This window comes from Suillus clintonianus (genome assembly GCF_016758775.1).
Source record: "Suillus clintonianus strain FC179 chromosome Unknown DEU56scaffold_27, whole genome shotgun sequence".
NCBI classification, from domain to species: domain Eukaryota; kingdom Fungi; phylum Basidiomycota; class Agaricomycetes; order Boletales; family Suillaceae; genus Suillus; species Suillus clintonianus.
This window is the reverse complement of record NW_024539251.1, coordinates 118902-142253: the sequence shown is the minus strand read 5'-3', so window position 1 is coordinate 142253 and position 23352 is coordinate 118902. Positions and strand designations below refer to the sequence as shown.

At 48.2% G+C, this 23352-nt stretch overlaps 10 protein-coding genes across 10 annotated transcripts; 4 read left to right on the top strand and 6 right to left on the bottom strand.

Annotated features, from left to right (window-relative positions):
* On the top strand, positions 1-2562 carry DEU56DRAFT_911655 (uncharacterized protein; the record flags this gene model as incomplete). Its single annotated transcript, XM_041357311.1, has 2 exons — positions 1-456; positions 508-2562. The coding sequence occupies 2 exons, from the start codon at positions 1-3 to the stop codon at positions 2560-2562; spliced, it is 2511 nt and encodes an 836-aa protein (XP_041209512.1).
* A 3116-nt stretch (positions 2563-5678) lies between these two features.
* On the bottom strand, positions 5679-8051 carry DEU56DRAFT_797543 (uncharacterized protein). Its single transcript, XM_041352950.1, has 8 exons — positions 8008-8051; positions 7571-7936; positions 7417-7517; positions 6766-7368; positions 6565-6712; positions 6338-6509; positions 6099-6285; positions 5679-6044 (listed from the first exon to the last, which is right to left on the bottom strand). The coding sequence occupies exons 2-8, from the start codon at positions 7853-7855 to the stop codon at positions 5771-5773; spliced, it is 1770 nt and encodes a 589-aa protein (XP_041209511.1). The 5' UTR covers positions 7856-7936; positions 8008-8051; the 3' UTR covers positions 5679-5770.
* Positions 8052-8892: 841 nt separating this feature from the next.
* Positions 8893-10661, top strand: DEU56DRAFT_285336 (uncharacterized protein). The gene is made up of 6 exons (XM_041345478.1): positions 8893-9023; positions 9083-9103; positions 9160-9613; positions 9663-9852; positions 9904-10434; positions 10483-10661. The coding sequence occupies exons 1-6, from the start codon at positions 8931-8933 to the stop codon at positions 10550-10552; spliced, it is 1359 nt and encodes a 452-aa protein (XP_041209510.1). The 5' UTR covers positions 8893-8930; the 3' UTR covers positions 10553-10661.
* Positions 10662-11377: 716 nt separating this feature from the next.
* DEU56DRAFT_797527 (MATE efflux family protein) lies at positions 11378-14051 on the bottom strand. The gene is made up of 15 exons (XM_041352949.1): positions 13960-14051; positions 13470-13903; positions 13197-13414; positions 13124-13149; positions 12938-13077; positions 12863-12882; positions 12737-12808; positions 12448-12681; positions 12381-12393; positions 12232-12330; positions 12090-12185; positions 11978-12033; positions 11824-11930; positions 11749-11774; positions 11378-11696 (listed from the first exon to the last, which is right to left on the bottom strand). The coding sequence occupies exons 2-15, from the start codon at positions 13808-13810 to the stop codon at positions 11492-11494; spliced, it is 1653 nt and encodes a 550-aa protein (XP_041209509.1). The 5' UTR covers positions 13811-13903; positions 13960-14051; the 3' UTR covers positions 11378-11491.
* A 563-nt stretch (positions 14052-14614) lies between these two features.
* On the top strand, positions 14615-16644 carry DEU56DRAFT_855990 (surface antigen-domain-containing protein). Its single transcript, XM_041355257.1, has 8 exons — positions 14615-14789; positions 14842-15189; positions 15249-15473; positions 15527-15615; positions 15668-15866; positions 15923-16058; positions 16114-16245; positions 16315-16644. Exons 1-8 carry the CDS (start codon positions 14643-14645, stop codon positions 16497-16499), a joined length of 1461 nt encoding a protein of 486 aa, XP_041209508.1. The 5' UTR covers positions 14615-14642; the 3' UTR covers positions 16500-16644.
* Position 16645: 1 nt separating this feature from the next.
* On the top strand, positions 16646-17646 carry DEU56DRAFT_797501 (ribosomal protein S8). The gene is made up of 3 exons (XM_041352948.1): positions 16646-16701; positions 16751-17242; positions 17298-17646. The coding sequence occupies exon 2, from the start codon at positions 16756-16758 to the stop codon at positions 17218-17220; it is 465 nt and encodes a 154-aa protein (XP_041209507.1). The 5' UTR covers positions 16646-16701; positions 16751-16755; the 3' UTR covers positions 17221-17242; positions 17298-17646.
* DEU56DRAFT_797499 (fungal hydrophobin) lies at positions 17548-18178 on the bottom strand. The gene is made up of 3 exons (XM_041352947.1): positions 18032-18178; positions 17815-17976; positions 17548-17764 (listed from the first exon to the last, which is right to left on the bottom strand). The coding sequence occupies exons 1-3, from the start codon at positions 18131-18133 to the stop codon at positions 17717-17719; spliced, it is 312 nt and encodes a 103-aa protein (XP_041209506.1). The 5' UTR covers positions 18134-18178; the 3' UTR covers positions 17548-17716.
* A 455-nt stretch (positions 18179-18633) lies between these two features.
* Positions 18634-19058, bottom strand: DEU56DRAFT_911648 (fungal hydrophobin; the record flags this gene model as incomplete). The annotated part of the gene is made up of 3 exons (XM_041357310.1): positions 18634-18681; positions 18737-18898; positions 18954-19058. The coding sequence occupies 3 exons, from the start codon at positions 19056-19058 to the stop codon at positions 18634-18636; spliced, it is 315 nt and encodes a 104-aa protein (XP_041209505.1).
* A 353-nt stretch (positions 19059-19411) lies between these two features.
* Positions 19412-20029, bottom strand: DEU56DRAFT_797490 (uncharacterized protein). Its single transcript, XM_041352946.1, has 4 exons — positions 19883-20029; positions 19667-19828; positions 19569-19616; positions 19412-19524 (listed from the first exon to the last, which is right to left on the bottom strand). Exons 1-3 carry the CDS (start codon positions 19982-19984, stop codon positions 19569-19571), a joined length of 312 nt encoding a protein of 103 aa, XP_041209504.1. The 5' UTR covers positions 19985-20029; the 3' UTR covers positions 19412-19524.
* A 1591-nt stretch (positions 20030-21620) lies between these two features.
* DEU56DRAFT_755198 (uncharacterized protein) lies at positions 21621-22266 on the bottom strand (the record flags this gene model as incomplete). The annotated part of the gene is made up of 3 exons (XM_041349896.1): positions 21621-21707; positions 21965-22108; positions 22165-22266. The coding sequence occupies 3 exons, from the start codon at positions 22264-22266 to the stop codon at positions 21621-21623; spliced, it is 333 nt and encodes a 110-aa protein (XP_041209503.1).
* Positions 22267-23352: the final 1086 nt, after the last annotated feature.

Sequence of the window (23352 nt, the reverse complement as noted above, 5' to 3'; positions counted from 1 at the left end):
ATGTCTGAAGACGACGTTGCTTACACTGCCCTCCTCCGCCAATTATTATCTGACAACTCATCCACACGCAATGCTCGTGTGCACTCTTGGATAGAGCACCAGTATGATTTTGCTCTCTCAGAGTCAGACACCCCCCTCAACGAAGATGTCGCTTCCGGCTGTTCCCGGGCTCCTTCACCTTCCCCGTCCTCCTCTTTGGGAGCGCACCGTACATTCTCTTCTGACAGACCCGACTCTCCGCTCCTACCGAGGTCATCGGTAGATTGCTCTACACGATCAGAGTCTTGTCCCTCTTACGATGCTCTATTTTTCCCTGTCTCTCCTTCTCAGACTTTTGCTGAGGATGAGGTGAGGGAAGAGCGCGAACGCGAGCGCGCCCTTCGTTTCCTCGTGCAGGAAATGTCACACTGGAAAATGCAGTCCAGTCCTTCCACTCCGCGCAAGAACATGGACAAGGTATTTCCTTTTATGATCCGCTATTCATGGAGCTAAAATTCAGTCATTTAGCCTTTACCTTGTCCTCCGCCACCTTCTCCGGCGACATCCACTACGCAGTCCACTTCGTCACGTGTCATGCGTTCACGTTCTTCATCGATGCGCATGTCACGGCTACCTTCCTTCACAAGCACGTTGTCATCTGATCAGAGCCAAACACAAGACATCTTCACTCCGCCAATGCCCGTATCCGTAATTGTGCATGGAGACACTCAACACGAACTCATTTCTGACTTCAAGCGTTCTGACCCAATGTTCCTCCGACGCATGGAATCTTTAAATTTGAACGAGCAGGATGAACAAGAGCTTTCTCTCCTCTCACCAATCCAAGATGATCGTGACTCAGGATACCCGTCTCCTACGCTCTCCAATTTCTCGTACGCCCCATCGCGTGAAACCGCGCTTACGAGTCCCTGCACCAGTTTTCCGACTTCGCCTGCGAGTGCGACTTTTGCTCCTTGCTTACCGGAAAATATCGCACTGCCAGCATCCCCTGAAGCTGACCGCTTCCCGGAGGTGCCTCTTTCATCCGAGGATCGCGGTAATGATTCATTTCCGACATCTCCATCTGACACGGCGCTTCCCGTATCGCCATCGACGACTGCATTCCCCATATCACCAAGTACCACCATATTTCCCGCTTCTGCGCCCGAACTTGCATTATCGCCTGCTTTGACAATTGATCCCGCCACCCCTTCATCGTGTCACTTCCCTTCTGACTCCAAAGATTGTGTAAATGATGATCCCGCACAATCCCACCGGTTACGCACTTCCACTAACAGTTCGGGAGACCTTCAAAGCCGGTGGTCAGTTGCAACGACAGCATCACTAACTCCGCCACCACCCGATCCAATGCCGTCGGGTACATTCATGAGGTCCAGGACTCCTTCGAGAGGCAAAAAGGACAAAGAAGTATCAAAAGAGGTGAAAACCCCGCGCAAGCGCACCCGCCTTATTAGTTTCATTTCGAAACTTTCCCCGGGTCGTTCAGACAGCAATGTTGCAGCCTCTACCGACTATGACTTCTCTAATGAGTCGGATACAGACGAGAGAGTTGTCAAACCTGCAAAAACCATCGGAAAGAAATCTTCCCTAGCCAGTTTGCGGGCTTCGTTCTCTTTATCTCGTGCCTCTTTCGCATCTCAGCGTCCACCAGTGTCTTTGGTGGAGGTACCTCCGCTTCCAGTGTCGCCTACGCGTACGTCATTCGGCGCATCGCGTATGTCTTTCGCAGCCGATGGTGTGATGGGCAGTGGGGAGGCAGTACCACCGGTGCCGACCATCTCCTTATCGAGAATCCCTTCCCGCGCCACCGCGTTTGATGATGTCTTGCCGCCTATTCCCCAGTCTGCTTCAACTATTACATCCTTCCGGAGTGCGTCTTTGGTTTCTCTGCAGACTTATACCCCTCCTTCGGCTTCAGCATCACAGCTCTCCTTGTTTCCGTCGCCCACCGCAAGTCATAGTGCGTCAAGGTTGTCTCTATTATTGGCAGCTGGATCTTCTAGGAACTCGGTGGTGTCCTCCGCCACATTGGACGCACCCATCTCCATTCACCCCCTACCGAGTTCGACTCCCAGTAGAGCCAAGTCAATCTTCAAACTATCTTCGCGACCAAAAACACCCAAGGTTCGGGCCATGGCAACTCCTTCAAAGCTTCCTCTTCCCCGGACGGTATCTGTCTCGTCTTCTAATATCTCTAATGGGGCAAGTCCAACTGCGTCGAAGATCCCACCACCACCAACAACTTTCACACCCCCATCAAAATTAGCGTCAATGCTTGCTTCGCAGTCTTCGTCGCGACTTCCTCATCCAACATCTCCTAACGCACCACCACCAACATCTAAACTTCCACTTCCGCCGTTGAAGATTGCTCCACCGCCAAAACATGTTGTGCCGACTCCTCGGACGTCATCTCTCCCACAAGCGAACCCTTCGACTATGGAACCGAAGTCGCCTATGTCAATTGATGGACCAACTGCACTGGTTTCGAAACTTCCATTGCCTTCGGCGATGAAGGCCTCCCGCACTACTACCGTGATGGGCTTTTGGCGCAGGGCACAATAGGTGCCATTTAGGTAAGCGAACTTGGTTCAATCATCTTCCTGGACCCTAACATGGTTTTGACAGTTAAACATAGTGGACCATGGACATCAGGACGCGGAATGGGTCGCTTTTTTCTGCTCCAAACGCCGGCGCGCGATTTCGTCAATCTCATAATACTATCTATTGGTTATTCTCAGTCTACCACGCTCGTTATTGAATTGTACACCTCGGTCATTACTCAACCATCACGCTCGCTCGCTGCTTTCCTTGCTTTGCCTCGCCAGTTTTCGTATGGTTCCTCTGGAATTCCGCTCGTTTGTGGTTGATCTCATCCTCCACGTCATCCATCTGCACTATTTGTTGTGGAATTATACATGTACACACGCTCCTTGCCTTTCCTGTCGCATTCAAACTCTGTCATCGTGCCAAGTACTCTCGTCTCGCTGGTCCCCTTGCGTTACAGCCCTAATACCCTCGTGCTCCGCCTGCATCTTGTTTATACGTCATTATTCTCGTGATTTCTTATTCTTGTTTATACTTTGAGACCCGCTCGACCGCAACATCCCAATCTTTTCGCGCATAGATAGCAATTGTACCCAGGGCATACCGCATCTTTCATACACGTACATTTACATTTACTTGCATATCGCTTACTCAACGCTGCATTTGTAGAACGGGGGATGGAAGGAAGAAGATGAAATATAAACAAAGTTCGAGTTCATTTGGCTTGGAGGGATACGTATTTGGATGCGCACATTCTCGGGCGGGGGAAATTCATTGCTTCAAGGTGCTGCTCCTGCGGACTTCCGTCAGGGGGAAGACCGCTACAACTCCGGACAATAAGGTATTCCGTCACAGACTGAAATTTGATGTACTCATTTCATCAAGATTCAGCTCTTTACCATGAACCATAAGTACGTTTTCAAATTCATGGCTCACCGTCCCGAAAACCCTAGGTGCAGTGCTCGCGGCGCTAGCTGCGAGTCGGCGGAAATGTGTTGGACCATTCGATGGATTGATCCCGACTGCATCAAAGCCTATCAATGCCAGGAGTCTCAAATACCAACTATGCTTCAATTGGAGGCGATTCGTGATTGGTCGACCGCAAGGCACGCGAATTCGTTCCAGGAGAGAGGCACGACAATTTGGCTGATTGGCAGCTGACACTTGCTACATACCACATGGATCCGATGGCTTCATCTCACCTCGCAGTCGAGCAACTACGCCTAGATCTGCTTTGGAGTCTGGACTGACCCTTTGAACAGGACCTGGCAGCAAGCCTTACCGCTTATCTATATAGAATCAGCCTATATATATCCGGTTGTGCCACGATGATGGCGGCTTCATATCAAGCGTCTATTATTTGTGCTGAACGTCATGATCAGAGATTCTTACCATTTACCATTTCCTTCCACAATCAATTCCATAACACTACTGATCTTCAAATCAACGTCAGACCATTCTATTGGGACTTGCTTACGGCGGCAGAGTTGGACTTGGTATGACACTGTTCGGAACGGGCATATCAATTTCTCGACAAGCTTTGATGTCTTCTTGGACAGTTCGCGCGCTCGCTCGCAGCTCAGCGCTTGAGGGCGCTGGAACCCCCTGGTTAGTACGATAGAGGTTTGGTTATGGTGTTTGTAATGACCGCCGATCGCAGCATTCGAGGCCATCTTTTGGCGGGCTTACTTCTGATAGACTCCTTTCCAAGGCATTCTTGTCCAACCAGAACATAATTCGGGAGCCTTTTCCTTATCGCCCTCCACTGAGCAACGCCCTCCACAATTTACTCTCACACGCGGACTAATACCCGCCTTCGGTTTCTCGTGCCGATGGCTTGCGCATATACTACTGCCAATCCGGGCTCGCTCAGATTGAACCAATGAAGGAAATGTTACACTCGATGGGCTATTGATGTCGCTCACCTACACGGTACCTCAATCGCGTAGGCCCGTGAATATTAGGTCATTACTCTTATCAGTCGCCCGAGGACAAGTTCCGTTGCACAACTTCAAATCCACAGGTTTGGATTCCCCTTGCAGAATTTATTTCCGCATGCTGATCAAGTGTACGCTATTTGAGAACCTTTTTTTGTTGCGATCTTACAGCGCCTTGCTCAGTTGTGACAGGATGACTTTGCCCACTATCTGGCGCGACGCAGGTACCTCTCTTGGCTTACGGCTTGAATAACATCAATCGACTCCAAATGGCAACGTCCTCCCAAGTGATTACTTCCAGGAACCTTATTTGTGCGCTGGGATAACCTTGTTTGGTGTCTTTTTCGTCGTGGCAAGTTCCTCAATGACGTCTCTATGTCCTTTACACCAACGGAACTATGCGGAATGAGAAGAGTATGCCAGTACTCTTTCGCCCATCGTGCCTACCTCCCTCATTTCCGCTCAGGCTGTGAATGAAGGTCCTTACTTTTCCATCGAACCTTCCGGTCAGAAACTCGCGTATCTCGAATCGAACATCATGGACAACTCCGGTCAAAAAGCGTCAAAAAGTCAAGACAAAATAATAATAACTGCGGACTGAGTTTGACAGCGGAGTTATCAGGTCGTTCAACCTTGAATTGACAGTTGCATCACGTCTTTCTAGGGTAGGATGGACATATGCCGAGCCTTACTTCCTCGTCCTTTCTCTCGGGTTGATCTTCGTCCTTCTGCGAGTATCGACTTCTTGATCTCCGCCGCAGGTACGATCTCACCGCACTAACGACTGAGGACAAGCCCTGTCCCTTTGATGCCCTTGAGTGCTTGCTTTTACTGGGTGAAAACTATGCATTATGTGTCAGTTTGTCATCCTTCATACATTGTACGGTATATATGCTTAGATCAAACTGATGGCTGAAAATATCACCTGCTACACCAAAGTGAACACTAGCACCTTTTGCCAACGGGAATTTGACTAGCTTATAGGCTGTTGTCCACGTAACTCTTGAAATGAGTAGCGAATATCGTTCGTGTTCTACTGATAGCGTCCAATCAAATACCAGCGGATTATCATTGTGACCATGTCCAATATTATCCCTGCTAAAGAGTTGACCATCGACACTAGAACAAACACAACTATTTGACAGTCGATACAGCACTTGTACCGATCATGGCTGCCTGTTCATTTGGTTATAGTTCGTCCTCGACGTTACAACTCCAACGCATTACTTGAATCATTACAAATACATTATATGTGGTCTAATGTGTTGAAAACTGCAAGCTTGTCAATATTAATATTCCAGTAAGGCAGTTCTTGGATCAGCTCCATGAGAAGCACGAAGATTCACGACACCACCGGCGACCGAACTATGCGCATGAGCATAGAAGTACGATGCATGAGCCAGTGTTGCCTGCTCGACCAGACTGAGAACGTCGGTGAGCATCAGAGGCCATCCAAAGGTTCGGCGATCGTCTATCGTTAGCAGGTCCGAAATCAATACGGCACCTTGATCACGTAGGTATGTGAGGTTTGCAGGATCTCGTTCGTCAGTGGCTATGTAGAATCTGCAGAAATATAGTGTGAATTCTTTCCTTATCAAAGCAAGCTAGATGTCTTACTGGTCATGAAGCGCAGGAGGATCTAGAAGTAGAGGCGTGGGATCAGCTTGACCAAAAGGAACCTTGTAGGTGTGGAGAGGCCCGCGATGCACAGAGTGTAGGATATCACGTCCGTCGCGTAGATGGCGCTTGATCCGTGCGAGATGAGCTTCGATGCTCGGTTCCATGGTCCACTTTAACGTTGCAACTAGATTACCTGTCGTGAGCACCAAGATAGTCGAGCAAATATATGAACTGACAGTCCCCCCGTCGCATGTGACCTCCCATCCACATTCGTCCGCCGACCTTCTCGACCATACGCTTAGACAGCTGATCCGCCAGCTCAACCACGCTGTCTGTAAGACGAAAGTCGTACAGGACTGTCTGCGTGTATCTCTCTTGACTTTCGAGGGTGGTGAACTTGAGGGCACCCTGGTGTCATTGGGTGTGATTAAAGCGTCTTGTAAAGGAAGACAAAAGAAATTACCGGTTTCCGTCCCAAATGAACCTCACCCTTTAGCAACAGTACATCCTGCTCTATGGACCCAAAGTCTTCGTACAGTCCACGCAATGAGTTTCGTGGGGCTGCTTGTCGGATCGGAACCGCGACATCTTTCGTTGCGTCTGAGCCAGAGCTAGAAAAAATGGGCTTATTCTCGGAGCCGGCCTAAGAAGTGAATGAACTTACACGCCGCCGTAAGTGTAAAGTACTTCCCAGCCATTCCCTTCCAAAGTACTTGCGATGCCGCCATCTGACCGAGATTCAATTTCAATCGGGTCAGTGTCATCTCCCACAACACTGAGGACGGTGTCCCAATCGAGAACCGATGCGCCGGATGCCATCACATCGTGCAACGCCAATGATAAAGGGGTTTCTTCCGTGATATTAGTCCAGGACCCAACTTGTCCATGAGTGACGTTCCAACCCCCTCTCTCCCGCATAGTGTGTGGCAGCTGATCAACCCGAACAACATCAGCGTCATACCACCCATTCTCGATGGCGTAGAGGCTGGGTTCCACTCCGCTATCAGAGAAGATATCAACGCCGCGGTGATATAAATCGGTGTCCCAGTGTCCGTCAGTGGTTTCCACATCTGCAGATATGTTATGCAAGCGGAGATATTCAGATACTGTGATGACTGCGTGTGTCTCACGCAGATGGGTCAAGTTGAACATGAGAGACACGGGCGTTTTCCAGGCCATTTGCTGTTCTATGGGGAGTTGGCGCCATTCATCTGAGCCAGTTGCGTCCCCCCTATTGACCATAGTGGCATACGCAGCACATACGGAGCTATGAAAGTCAGCAAAATGTGGGGGCTGATAGAAGGATGGCACGTACTTGTCGAATTCGCAGGCACGAGCGTAAACGTAAGTGGGTATGATTGTTGTCCGGTTTAGAATGCGTCCGTGGAGTACAGCTGCCTCAATGATATATCGCATCTATCGAGATTAAGTCACAACTTGTACCATTTGGAAAAGAATCTGGGACGGACATTATTCCAGCCTAACCAAAGGCTGTAGTCGCGTGCATAAAACCCTTTTGTTCGAGACACAATATGATGGAGAGCGTCGAGCTCGGGATCGACCCCTGGAGACCCGCCCTGTTCTGAGGTGACGTTGAGGGGGGACTGCGAGTCGTCCAATGTGGTAGGTAGGAATAGATCTGGATGTGATGTGATACTCAGCGTCTTCAGTGCTAGGCCCGCCAGGATACTGAAGACAATTAGCACGCCGATGAATGCCGGAACGGAAAGACATGGACGACTGTGTCGCTTCATTGTAGTAGGCTAAACTGTAGCTTTCGCGTGAATTAGAGTGGATGGGGAGAATAAAAAATAGAATGTAATAGATTGTCAGTGCTGTTCAAACAAGTTGGCAGCATCGCCGCCGCCATCAGTATCAAACATAGGGGGAATGTTTCGTCACTCGCCTTGTAATAAATTTCCTTTCTAGTCATTCAAGTTGGTATTCAGTACTATTCAGTCACGAATGAGCCTCGTACTTCGACTTAGCTTGAATCCTCTGACATATCGCCCACTTGTTGCCTCGGCTGTGTGCTGAGCTGCGCATCCTGTCCTTTATTTTAGTCAACTCCATCCTGCTAGAATACGTTAGTGACACTGCCTTGTTCAGGTACAACTTTTAGAGCTCTTTATTCCTGATATATACCAGAGTGTACCGTATCAAGTGACCGTTGCTAGTTGTACAGGCTGCTTCAAGGGGAGCGGGTGACTGTTACGGCAGAATTTCGGTTGGCTGGGGAGAGGGTACTACTAAGAGGGTTTTGTTGAATGCATGCAGGCACCTATACGCTGAACCGCAAGAAGATATTTAGGCAATAGACGGGTTTCTACGTGGTATGCATTGAGCGCTATGTCACTTTAGCAACAGATAGCGCCGCAGCTTTGCCTGGCCCTACATCTTATATTTTGGCGCAGGCCAAGAGTAGCCATCGAGAGTTCACTCGTGACCTATATTGACCAACAGATCGCGGCAGCACCGAGAGTCGAAATCGCCTGTGAGTGTCGGGGGCTGTCGCGGCCGAGCGCTATCATGATGATCAGGAGTTTCATGATGCAGCACCAATGGACAATAGCCTTCACTAGTACTAGTACATCCCGGTGGCGGATGGCATCAATGATCATACAGTGTCATTGAACGTTTTAAACCGCATTGGCGAGGAGGCGTGGTGGAAGGCGTCGACCTGTGCATGGCTATAGTACTGAAAGAGTTGCAAGTTCCCGTTTAAAAACCGAGACCGAAGCTAAGCCGTCTATAGACTATGGATGACACAAACTATTTTTGGCAAGAGCCACTTGACTTAGACCCAACGCTCATAACGCTGCCAAGGCGATGTTCGCCAAAACCGACAGAAAAGCTCTGTTCAAGTCTCCACCAACTGTTTTCACAGACAAGCTTATCTCACAGGAGGCGCGTCGATCCAAGGTGAGCAAAAGACTCAATATTATCTCTGACCATCCTTGTCTAAGAACGCGTGTTGTTAGGCTTTGGAAGAACAGAAACGCGTGTGTGTGATGGATATTCGCGCATTTGTTCTTGAATATTTAATCTCCTCTTACAGAGACGAGCACAAAAGTTTGAATCCTCCAGACAACTCGATTCTTTCGCCGATCTTAACCTCGGGAACTCTGATGATGATGATGTTGACCTCGAGGATGAGCCAGAGATAATACGTGAAGGCGTCTCCGGGTTTGTGCAGATGGTGTCACAACCTGTGGAGACCCCGTCTTTGTCTTCCGATGCGCACAATCATGAAACAGTGCAGCCGGGGAAGCGACGAGGGAAAAATCGGCGTAAACGTATCAAAGCCAAACCGTCCAAATGGGCCGATAAATGCATGTACGCTGAGCTCCTGGAGATGAATGAAGAAGCTCTCTTGTGGGACAATCAATCCGATGATGTGATCGATGGTCTTCCACGCGATCTAGAGGCAGCCTGGGTGGCGGTGGCACCAGTTCCTGCTGGGAAACGATGCTTGGCTGTTACTCATCAGGCAGCTGGAGTAGTTGGCATATGTATGCAATAACTTCTTTGACAAATTCAAAACTGATCATATTCTGATAGCGCCAAATACGACTCTTCGATCTCGAGTTTTGGGCAAGATGCTCCTTCCCCGATTTCCATCCTCCCTTCCACCTCTTACAGTGCTCGATTGTATTCTCGATGCTAATTGGAAAGACAACGGCATCATTCATGTCCTGGACGTGCTCAAGTGGAAGGGTCAAGATGTCGGTGACTGCGAGACTCCTTTCAGGTGGGCATGCATTACATGCGAACGATCTATTTACTGACATTCTATGCGTAGGTTTTGGTGGAGAGATACACGCTTAGCGGAACTTCCAAAGCCCCCTTTACCATCCGGAAGTTTTACATTTACAGCCCCTCACACGACAGCGGACACCTCATCTCAAAACGCCGGGTCACTTTCACATACGCCTACTTCTGAGCGTGAACGCTACCGCTTTCCATATCCAACATCTTTTGTCCCAATACCATATCACACTGACACGACATTGACCTCCCTGTCTTCGTTTATCATCCCAATGGCGCGATCAACACGAGAAATTAGTGTCGATATTCCTGTGCAAGTCTCAACACCAGAATTCACTTCGCATGAGATGGCCGTCGATGGCACTCATGATTCTGTACCCTCACGATCTACTGCGTCATTCATTGCGCGCGTGGATTCCGATGGGTTATTATTGTATCTGTCTCACGCAAGCTATGAGGAGGGAACCAGTCCCTTGAGCTGTTGGATACCCAACAAGGCGATCACAGAGCGCTCGGAACTTTCCAATAGTGAAGGTCACGACAGCCCCCTTGATCTGTTCCAACGGTGCGTGATGTGTTCTCCATAACATTCTTAATCCTGACATGATATCAGCCTGGTCCAGCGGCGCACTGTGAGGAATCTTAATGTAGTTCTCGGCTTACAAGACTCTATGGACGTATGACACACATTCCATCACGAATCGTCTTACCCGGCATCCATCACCCATCATTCATGTATCCATCATCCATTCACACCTTCACTTCACTGACTGTGACAACCGGCGCTGATTTTTCACTTGCGTCCATGAATCACACTTTTCCAATACGCAAATATTTGTACTTGGCGGTTAGGACAGCAAGTCCGACCAACAATCTCGCATGAATAAATAATTGGCCGGTCATGCTGTTGCACACTGTAATTGTTGACAGAGCACGCTCCTTCACGTCCTTATTCGTCCATGGTACCCGAATATGCTCCTGGCACTGCAGCCCGAAGGCCACTGAATACGTGGGCGACAAGAAAAACGAGTATCTGCCTCCAAAGTCTCTCCCAGGTTTGACCAATGTGCTAATTTGAATGCAGAGTTATTCATTCCCGGCTACGTCCTCGAAGATCGGCTGTTTGGTTGGTATCCCAACTTAGTGTTGCAGGGTAACGCGTTGAAGGCGCAATGAGCTGTATGACATCATGACACGGACGTGGAGCACATCACACCGCCCTGAAGAAGGCGTGTCCCAGGTTTTGAGAAGGAAGCGATGCTAGAAGTGACGGGCGCGCTCCCCTTGCACCTCCTGTCGCTTGGCATACCCCCGGGGACATGTGCGTGTGATTTGTCGATGGATTTGCACTTGCAGGTCGCAGCTGAGTAAACGAAAGACATCCGAAACGCCGCTCTGGGTCGTTAGGTGAACGACAATGGAGTCTAGAGATTCCGTCTGTAAAGTACTTGCCATCACTACCTACGCTAAGAGCAGCTACAGATTTCACAGCCTTTGACTAGCATGTTGTCGAAAACCGCAGCACGATGGATATAGGAACAAGCAGGTATCAATTATATTGTACAATATGGTATGAAAGTCTTTGATAGATATTAGAAGCGTGATTTTGTATGTTCCTTAATCTAGTGTACGTTCTTGCTCTCAACAGCAAGCCTATCCAAAACCTTCTGCACATCTTTCTGCCAGTCGGCTGTGATACACAGATAGGTGCCCCAGAAAGAGCAATAAATGAGGGAAACTGTGATTCCCACCCATAGCCCCACTAGTCCCATGTTCATCTTAAAAGTCAACCAAACACCAAAGGGAATGCCGATGACGTAGTAAGCACTGCAAAAAAGACGTTATGGGGGGAATCGTGGCTTGTGCGCATCGATCTTACCTGAGATTAAGAAGTGCGCCTATGAACTGCAAGAAAACTAAATCAAAAAGCATGACGAAATAACGTAGTACTTACTTGTTTGCCTCGTGCTCGCAAAATACCACCAGTAACAGCGGTGATTCCATCGAAGACCTGATATACAGCAACAAGGGGGAGAATCGATGCCACCAGTGTTACAACCTCTGAGACCAAATGAGTATCGGAAAACACACAACACTGATCATCTTACCGGGGTCATTGTTAACGATATAAGCCCATGACTGCCTGAACGTCATAAATAGAGTGCTGAGAAGTTTGTTTATATGTTAGCACTGCTTAACCTGAAACCGGTGCATATGTACCTCCATACTAAGGCAATGCCAACTGAAAGAGCAATCGAGGCGTACGCAGAGACACCGGCGCGCCTCGCCTTTTTCTCTCCTAGAAGGTTCCCAATCCTACTGAAATTTAGCCAAGATTTCAGTCAAGTTCAACGTGACATACCGCACAGACGTTGCTAAGGAGAGGGCAAAGGGAGCTTGGAATGTGCAGGAGCTTGAGATAAGCAGAACGGATTGGGCAGCTAGGGCAGCAGGACCGAGCCTGTGAATGAACGTCAGCGAGGTTGGCAACTTATGGGGTTGGTTCCATACAAACTGGCGGCCACTGTCAAAACGCAGATCAGCATCTAAATATTTGAGTTGGAAGCAAAATACGCACAGTTATTAAGCTCCCATGACCACCATTCAGACGCGGTCTGGCCAACGCCAGCGAGTCCCAGCTTGACGAGACAGCTCAAGCCAGTAAAGCTCCGCCACGAGATAGGATGCCAGGCGGTCCTCTCGACATAAAAAATGCCATATATTACTGACGAGATTGAAATAAGATTGAGAGATATGGAAGTCGCAATTGGAGCTCCAATAAAACCAATCCTGAGGGGCTCAGGACCCCACACTGGAAGACTGGATGAGCTTTTGATTGAAACAGTAAAAAAAGTCAAGATGATCACCAAAAACGTAATTCAAGAGGGCGTTGATCGGAGCTATGAACAGGATGATCTTGGTCGGTACAGAGAAGAGTCCTTAAGAAGCATTGACGATCAGTATGTAACCCTCCTAGTGATGTCATCCATTACCTTGAGATTGAAAGTAGCGGCTGTAACCTCAGGAAGTCAGCATTAACTATGCCGGTAATGTGTATACTATCGTACCGAGAAATGCAGTTGAAAGCATATGCCGGAAGCCCTAAAGAGCTCCATTTTAAGTAGACGCCGGCTAGGTGTGCAACCTCAGGATCCTGTCTGAGCAGGAGTAAAATGGATTCAGCGTTGAACCAAATCATAAGAACCGGCTGAATCGTGTTAATAAAAGAATAGTAGGAGGGGTGACACACATACGATAAGGGTTGCAGCCGTCACAACAACTGCAGAAATGATTAGATGTAGGGGCATGCATAAGAGTATTACTTACGCATGCGTTGACTCCATAAGCCGACCAGTTGCGGATGATTAGATGTCCATGCCGCAGGGAGAAGTGTGTCGAGAGCAGATGCTAGTCCTTGCACGATGGCGTAGCCCGACACACTGGCGGTCATAAAACCTAATGTTGCAGCAGCAAGTGCTATCGTGGATATGTGCCCGATAGCCACTACGGAAGCCATATTCAAACTATACTCGAACACGTGAGTTCTACATTAGTAGAAAATTAGTGAAAGTTACACGGGAGGGTGGCGATTCTACGAACGCAAAAATGGGAAGCGTATATTTTGCGAGGACACCAAGTTCCTCCTGGAACATCACCCAGGTACTGGGACCATTCCTTTCGTTCGAACAGTCCACATCCTCTTCTATACGAGGATTCGGCGGCGACAGTAGAGGAGTATTCTCCGTCGGCCGATAGACCATTGCTGTTGGCGTTGGGGAGATGAAGAAAGTGTTGGGTTGTGGGGCTGCCCCGCACGCAGTTCGTGTTATAGCATCCTCGTTTCCGTTCAGGAGCTTTTTCTGCGTTTGCCCTTCAACGTCATGCCCCGTGGAGGCCGCCGCAAACTGAGCAAGAAACGCGTAGTCACAGGGCGAGGACATGGAGAGACTTAGCAGGATTCCGGTTCAACAAAACCAAGTACTGCCACTTTAAAACGCAGATATGCTATTCTCGTCGGAACACGCTGTTGAAAGCTAGAAGTGAACATGCTCAGCGTTGGAGAACAACAGCTAAATAATATATGTAGTACCTAGAAGTGAAAGACGCTATAAGAAGAATTATGTAAGAGAAAGTTGGCGAGATGAAAGCACATACTTACCTCTAAGCGTTAGAGAACAGAACTGAGTATGAGGAACGGAGACGACGCGAGATTATATACCAAGTGCACCACGTGTATGAACTATTAGGTAAGAGGAAATTAGAAGAGAAAATGACGAGCTCCAGGTGATGATCTCGGCCGTCCAAATTGAAGCGATATACGGGCCTACTTGTACGAAATTAGCAAAGTGCTTAATATCTGTAGCGTTGATCCGCCCGCAAAAACAAATTGAAATTGTGGATTGTGGCAGATAGTACTCGCGTCCGATACCACTCCACTCAGTCTAGTCTTCATTCCGTTTGACAGCGCCCGCTGTTCGGTGCGTTGCCGAAGACCCAGTGCCAGTCGGTTGCGCTTCAATCGCAGGAAATACTTATTCGCGTCCCACCTCGCCATGATACTAGCACTTTGCAAGATACTGATTTCGGAATGGTCTTCGTTCTGCGTGCAATACTGGGGGACGCGCCTGAAGAAAGTTGATAACTTGGTGGAGACTAGAACAAAGGTTGTGGCGAACACGACCCAGCGGAATAAGATCTAGTGTACATCACAAACTCACTTGCTTAGTAAGCACTTGTTTGGGCAAATGCACGAGAGATAATTGTCTTTCTTGAATGGCCGAGAAATCCCATCCTCCGCTGCAGCGCACCGCGCATTCCAAGGTCGATGATCTCGAAAAAATCAAGGAGTGGCAGGAAGCACGCCTCGAACGGAAACTCCGTGGAGAGTATGAATCTGCTATTTTTAACCTTGCAGAACTTGTAAGTGTCACCTTCGTTCGCATTCACATAACCTCTGAAAGGGTCTCAATAGGTCAATCAAAATCTCGAGACCTCAATATCAGTCACATCAGTCCGTGTAGATGGCGCATCAAATACCAGGAAGTCTTTCTTAAGCTGGTTGATCCAGCCGTGGCTTGCACGGCATACGGACGACCGGGCAAGCAAATCGAACACCCTGCAAGGAGCGTTGTATACTGCAAGGGGCATAAGTCACATTCTGCAAGAGACAGACCTGTTTCACTCTGTTGATGCGAAAATTCAGAGGAGTCGAGACCACCTTGCCAAAGAAGGGGACGTCGACATTGTTGTCAACACACGTGAAAAAGGCCGGTTCTACTTGAAAACTGCAACGGAATTCGGTAATAACGAGGGTAGCGTTGTGAGCCTCGCGTTTTACTAGTAATGATATGACACCTTCACATAACACCACTATCGCAGAGCGTCACGGGCAGAGTGCGCAACATATTCGGTGGAGCTGAATTCTTGGAAGGTCACTACTCCGCAGGCACAAAAACGCGTCGTTCTTTCCATGGGCTTCTCTCGCTTCCCCTTTCACCGTCTCTGCGCACAACGGGGCAACTTTCGCTGTTCAGCCTGGAACGAGATCTCTCTTCTTTTGCAAGTTGTTCGGAGATCTCACATGGTTTAAAGGTTGCAATAAATGTAAGTTTGTTGTCTTGTGCAATGTCAAATATACTGAATATGCGCTCCTGAAGAGCAACTGGGGAGTTCATGGTGTCCACGAAGTCGCATATCAGGCCGTTTTGAGGCATATCAACAATTTAGCACCAAGTGCATCAATAAGGTCAGGCTGAATACGTCATATTATCGCGTCTGTTTTTTTAAGGATTATGCAGCATTCGCGAACATGCTGGTCAAACTATCAAGTCATCGATATCTCATTCATGGACAAAGGATACTAGAGACGATAAGCTCGCAGCGTCGCGTGGCTACTATGGCAAATTTTTCCAAGAATTAGCTGGACTGTCAGGGGACGTGTCATTTTACAAGGCTGAGGTTGAAAGTCAAATTTCCCGACGCCTCGTTCCAGGCATGGTGAGATTCGTGCTACTGGTTGGCTGGTATGACTTAACTTCATGTTGAACATGCAGAGCATCTCATTGGCTGCACGGTCTGGCTTCTTAAAGGCTCTCACCGGCCATAGCCATTTCGCTGATAGGTTCCAGCTCGGCGGACCACTGAATTTAAGGTCGTTCAGGGCGAACAGCATGGGCCCTCGAGATGGAGGTATTTCTAAAAAAATTCACGTAGAAAGGGCATTTGCTAAAATTGACTGCGCTAGGCGATTCACTTGGCGGTGACCTTTACTGGTCGACAGGCCTTTCTTTGGTGTCCGATATCCCGCGGAAACCGCATTGGCCCATCAAGTCGCACGTATTTGTGAACGCTGGAAGGTTGGATGCAATGGACGAAAGTGCGTAAACACCCGATCCTTGCCCCTCTAGCAAGATACTGATTCCACTTTGTTCTTTGCTTATGACAGCGAAAGGACTAGGCGAGAATTTAATAGGGTGCCTACGAAGACCCTCGATATCCGCGGGAGTTGGCCTTATATACCGATTCGATCCTGTGAGAGTAGAGGTGAACTTTGGGGTGCCGCTTGTTGCAAGCAAGAGCGATGGTGTGCGGAAGGGGTTCCAAGTTGGCATTGGCATGGAGTTTCTATAAATTCTTCGTGTTCGGGGGTGCATGTCAGATATAAATGTCTGGTAGCTTTGTGGTAGCTAGTTCACAACTCGCCAATATGCGACCCCCCTCTTAATTGACCCCCCGGGGATATTACCTAATCATTTACTTCTCGTTTTGAGTGCATACCGTGACTGCAACTTGAAAGCCTTGCATCCACACTCAGTCAAGGTCTATACGTCTCGTGCGTTCAATTGCGCCCCGCATATATTCTGCTGACAGATTTGACACAGTTTCAATGCCTCTACCATATGACCTATGCGCTCGCGTCCAAAACGCTTTTCGAGCCCGACACCACAAAATAGCGGTGGACCACACAACGCAAAACCTCGGGATCCTGAGCATCCTCCTGCGGACCGGCTTCATCTCCAACGTCACGCGCGGAACCATCGAGTCACCCTCTCCCACCGACTTTCTCCGCGTTGGCGAAGCCCAGCGCCGTATATGGGCTGAGCTTAAATACCGCGACGACCGGCCTGTCCTTTCGGATATGGAGCTCATTAGTAGACCCAGTAGACGCATTTTTATGGACATCGGGGAGTTGCGTCGCATTTGCTCCGGACGCCGGGCACAGACGATTAAACCGTTAGGCATGGGTGAAATTGCTGTGGTGCGGACAAAAAGCAAGGAGCATGAATGGTTGGAGGCGCGAGAGGCTTTGCAGTTGAATTTGGACGGGGAGGTGATTTGTCGGGCCCGTTGACCCTGTCGACGGTCTTTTATTGGTGCGCATCAGGATTCGTGGTTTGTTCCCCCGTTGAAGCTGAATTCGCTCTCTAGTTCTGTCTTACATATCATATAGACGTGTCCACCTCTCGGCAATCATATGAGGGATGTGCAATTTTCGATACTCAGCACCCTCGCAATGCTGGGGAGTCGATGTCCTCAGCCCTGACCTAATTGTCTTAATGATCACGCCGTTGACAAAGGTACACTACGAATTTGTCTCTAGAAGGCACGTCTGTAGTCCCAATGTCACACATGTCGGAAAGCTTGCGTACTGATAGGCTCTTTTGGATCATGAGAAAAAAAGACAGTAATAGTTCCATCGTAGACAGGCAGGTATCATGGTACTTGTACTGATGAGTTTACAAACAAGGAGCGTGGTGGTGACAGGAGAGTAATATATCCATCAAAATAAGGTAATAATTCGGAGACCACAGAAACCCTCAATTTTATCCATACGCGCCATCCGTCATTCAAAGGCCGACGCCGATGGGAGTACAGCCAATGCTGACAATACCATTCTAGAGAGGGTACATTGGTTAAATTATTAACTTGTGGATCTAGTACTCACGTATTTCTCATTCTCACAGCAAAGGGGCTGCTGGTTGGCTGTACAGCCAGAGGAAGTACCGACAACGCTGACCCCAGAGCACTCGAGAGCCACGAATGCGTCTACTGCCGCAGCAACGTCAACCAGGCCAAGCTCGTACAGGTTAGGCTCCGTTTGCGAATACTACAAAATTTTCAATTAGGACATCATTGCATGCTTATAATTGGATCGAGCTCACAATGTTGTTGCCGTTACAGCACTTGATGTACCCGGTGTCGCACTGGCTTTGCGCAGCAGCAAAGAGGGCAAACGGAAGGAGAGCGAAGATGCTGAAGATCATTTTTGTTGAGAGAGGGCGATTAAGAATGATACTCGGTGGGCAGAGATGGGAGATGGGGTTATTTCCATTTTTTTGCGTCGCTTTTATGCATTCTCGTTCATGGTTTACGGAAACTTACTAAAAATTCAGGTGAAAATTTCCACTGTCCTCTTCGAATTCTGATCGGTCAACCGGCGCTAGTGAACACGATATGTAACGAATATCCCTCAATACGGAGTGCATCTTCGCTTCAGAACTTGTGTGCTGATGCGCTCTTTCGTGACTTGTCTGGGCTAAGTGCCTGACGCTGTGGTGAATAAGACCAGGCTACTATTTTGATCACACGCCAGAACGGAAGACAGCAATAGTTCCATTGGTAAATGGCAGGTATCATGGTACTTGTACCGACGTGTTCACAACAAGGAGCGTGGTGACAGGAGAGTAATATGCAGCAAAATAAGGTAATGTCCCACGGAGACCACAGAGACCCTCAACCCCTCCATACACATGCCATTCGTCGTTCAAAGGCTGATGTTGATGGGAGTGCAGCCAATGCTGACGCCGCCATTCTGGGGAGGGTACATTGCATTGGTTAAATCCTAAACTTGTGGATCTGGTACTCACGTATTTCTCGTTCTCGCAGCAAACAGGCTCCTGGTTAGCGGAACAGCCGGTAGAAGTACCGACAACGTTGATACCGGAGCACGTGAGAGCCACAAATGCGTCCACTACCACAGCGACGTCAACCAGGCCGAGCTCGGTCAGATTGGGCTGCGTTTGCGAATACTACAAGATTTCAATTAGAACATTATTTGCATGCTTTCAATTGAATTGTGCTCACCATGCTGTCTTTTTCACAGCACTGGATAGCACCAGTGTCGCATTGGCTGGCTTGGGCAGCAGCAAGGAGGGCAAACGGAAGGAGAGCGAAGATGTTGAAGATCATGTTTGTTGAGAGAAGGTGATCAAGAATGATACTCGGTGGGCAGAAATGGGAGATGGAGGTACCTTCGTTTTCTTGCCTCGCTTTTATGCATTCTCGTTAACCGTAGTTTACGGAAACTTACTAAAGATTCAGAGGTGAAAATTTCCATTGTCTTCTTCGAATTCTGATCGGTCGATTTTGCGCTAGTGAACACGAATATCCCCGGGTCCATACGGAATGCATCTTCGCTTAACAACATGTGTGCTGATCATCGCGCTCTTCCTGTAGACTCATAACCCAGTCTGGACTAAGTGCTGGTAAGTGCTTGACGCTGTGGTGTATAGGCCAGGCTACTATTTTGACCACAAGAAACAGAAGACAGCAATAGTTCCATTGGTAGAGGCAGGTATCATGGTACTTGTACTGATGAATTTACAAACAAGGAACGTGGTGATAGGAGAGTAATAGTCATCAAAATAAGGTAATATCCCACAGAAACCCTCAACTCCATCCATAGACCGTCATCCGTTTTTAAAGGTTGACATTGATGGGAGTACAGCCAATGCTGACAATACCATTCTAGAGAGGGTACATTGGTTAAATTATTAACTTGTGGATCTAGTACTCACGTATTTCTGATTCTCGCAGCAAACGGGCTGCTGGTTTGCCAAGCAACCAGTGGAAGTACCGACAACGTTGATGCCGGAGCATTCAAGACCCACGAAGGCGTCCACAACCGCAGCGACGTCAACCAGGCCAAACTCGGTCAGGATAGGCTCTGTTTGCGAATACTACAAATTTTCGATTAGGACATCATTGCATACTTGTAATTGGATTGAGCTCACGAGGGTGTCCTTGTTACAGCACTCGATGACACCAGTGTCGCACTGGCTTTGAGCAGCAGTAAGGAGGGCAAACGGAAGGAGAGCGAAGATGCTGAAGATCATTTTTGCTGAGAGAGGGTGATCAGGAATGATACTTGGTGGGCAGAGATGGGAGATGAGGTTACTTTCATTTTTTTGCCCTACTTTTAAGAATTCTCTGTCGTGTCAATGGTTTACGGGATCTCTCACTAAAAATCCAGAGGTGAGAGAATTTCTATCGTCTTCTTCGAATCCTGATCGGCCGACTCGCGTTAGAGAACACGACATACAACGAATATTCCTCCATACGGAGTCGCATCTTTGCTTCGAGTGTCATTCACCCACCAGGAGTTCCGCTAAAGACTCTTCTAGATTCTGATCCGGGTGTGCGGGGTTTATTGCGCTGCCATTCCTGATGGCATGGTTGATGGCATGGTTATTCCAAATGCTGATTGGACGCTAAGATGTTCTCGTCAGCGTTACATTCGTGGGTTGATTTCCATTATCAAAATTTTATCATCCTGGTTTGTTCGGGTCGGAGTTTGCAGGTCGGCGTTTGCAGCGCTGACCCCAGGCTGTAAGTTACAGCCTGTTCGATTGTTATATTAAGACTCTGTATGTTATCGATGATTGACACGTTCAAGTGGCTAATAATCCCGGTTTGGAAGCGTAATACATGTTGTCTGTGTACTTACATAATGCAAATAATGCAGGGGTATCAATCCAGACTCCAGCCATGCCTACTGAGTCTACACACGCCGTCCTCAAACAATTTCTCCGATACCACCTAAATGATCACATTAATGGGTGTGCAGCCGATGCTGACCAGACCATTCTGTTGATTGCGAGATGCTATTAGCCGCACTGGCCATTGGCTTCCATGTGAGTATCACTGACATAGGTATTGTCCTCGCAGCAAAGGGGCTCCTGATTGGCGTTACATCCCGAAGAAGTGCCCACATAATGCCAGAGCACGAGAGGCCAACCAAAGCATCGACGTCAGCGAAGACGCTTACAATTCCCTCTTACTCCAAGTAGGAGGCAGCATTGGAATACTGTTCGAAGACATCAGGTTAGCACGTCTATCGTATGTGATTCCGAGAAATTTAAACTCGCAGTTGAGGTACTGTTGCAACAGACGATATCGCCTGTGTTGCACTGCTGCGCAACTGCCAGAGCAATGATAGGGAAGAGTGCGAGGATGCTGGCGATCATGTTGATGGCTCAAGAGTTGATATGCTGCATGCAAGCCTTGTGCTCGGGCTATTTATGTGTTCTCCAGGATGGGCACCTTTTGTGCTTGTGATGCTTAACTCCCGTTTTATTGGGACACGGGGATTGATCGTAGTATCCATACGTAAGTACTCTCGAGAAGCACCCGGCAATGACTGATTTTTTTTGCTCAGTACCTAGAGTCTAGATTCGAATCATTCGATGCTACGTTATGATGAGGACGCGACCGTCACCTGACCGCGATGGTATTCACTGCCCGAACTCATGTCCGAGTCTATATTGATGGCCTAACTCTAGAGTCTAGACTCGATGCTACGTTATAATGAAGACGCGACAGTCACGTGGCCGTGATTGTCGTATTCGCTACCCGAACCTAGGAGATCCTCGGGGTACTTACTCTACATGTTCAACCTTTCATCCTAAATATTGTTTCAAGAGGACCGCCTTTTGCGCCCAACATCTGCATCAGATCAATGTAACGGAAGATTCATGGTGCCTCGTTTTGTCTAGCTTCTTGACTCTTCACAGTATAGACAAGTGGGGCGTTGCTTGGTGAGCACTTGCCACTGAGGATCTGTATGACATCTAATAAACTTCAATTTTCAATATATCTCTACACCCACTGGGCCCGGATCTGTCTATACTACGGACAATGCTATAGTGCCCTCGTTAATACAGCTGCGGGGGTCCGCCCGCACTCTGACATACGAGATTCTTACTTTCCAATGATTGATGGATCACGCAGTGACGTCAATAGGTGAACAACTAAGACCAACCAGGCTATTCTGAAAGGACGTCAATTCGGGTACTTTGACAAGTTTCATGACTCACGGTTTTGTTTTCTTCGCAGCACATGGGCTCCTGGTTCGCATCGCAAGCTTGGGAGGTGCCTATAACGTTAAACGCGGAGCACTCGTTCTTTGCCCGACGCTTAACGATTCCCCCCTGCGCGAAGTATTCTGCTGCGTCTGAGGACTGTTGTAGAATGGAAGTGAGTATTCATTTTGCCAAGCAATATTTTGGTGATGTACCGGGTCATTGTCACAGCACATAATCGTTCCTGTATCACACTGTGAGGAGCCGGCTACGACAAGGATTGTGAAGGATAAGAGAGTGATGATATGTTTCAACATGTTGTGTTGGGTTGACTGGTAATGTTGGTATGTACACAACGGGTGGACTTGAAGCTAATTGACCTCCATGCATCCTGCTCATTTATATATTCCCATTATTTGACGTTGTGTCTATGGGCTGTAGAAGTCCGTTATTTCTTCGCGAAGTCCAACCTACCGCAGACCATCGTCGGCGCATTTGCCGACACCCGACCTAGCACCATCTAAGGCCGCAACTACGATGACGCTCTCATGTCCTGGACTCATAAGTTGCAAGTATTACTCATTTCTTTGACCAGCGCATCGCACGATTCACCGTTTCGAAGGATAGTACTTGTACATGCATAAACAGCCCATAAACTTCCTCAAGCGCCTGGTAAAATCTTCTTCAAGTGGAGCTTGAGTGCATATTCATGATACTGTTGCTTCATCTCCACGAACTTTGGCCATGTCCGTTAATATCGCCTAACATCCGTCCATTTTTGTGGGCCCTTGTGCTAAAGGATAAGTATGAGGATTGCCTTTCATTGTTGAATTACCATTGAGAGTTTTTGCGTCGTCATGAACGATATTTCCATGTGTGGTGACAGTGGTGTAATACATATTGCATGTACGTACTAATATATGGTGCCTATTACAGTTGAATCCAAGTCCTCATCAACGCGCGTACGTGCCGCGGCTGGAAAGCATTGACTCCAGGCAAATTCAAGGATCAAAAATTTTCTTCGAGATGACAGTGATGCCCCGATATCAACAAGCTTTGCATTGTCAGTCTGCAATTAAATACTGCTTGTTATTGACCAAGTACTTGCCAGGGACCATATATCATTTACATAAACGTTAACATCCTCGTGACAGATCCATATAAAAGCGCCTCCATATCTCTTTTCGTCTCTTGAATCATCATAGATAGTTCTTCGGGATGCAAAAATGATTCATTGCTACCGTCGACTTAGGCTGTCATGATTCGTGATAGAACTTTGTTTGCGCGGTATTTTTGCGTGCTCAACAGGACCACGAGACAGGGGCTTTTAGCGCAAGACTTTGATCCACGCTCTACACTCCGATAGCATAGCAGGAACGGTCATGCACATGCATCGTGCCCAA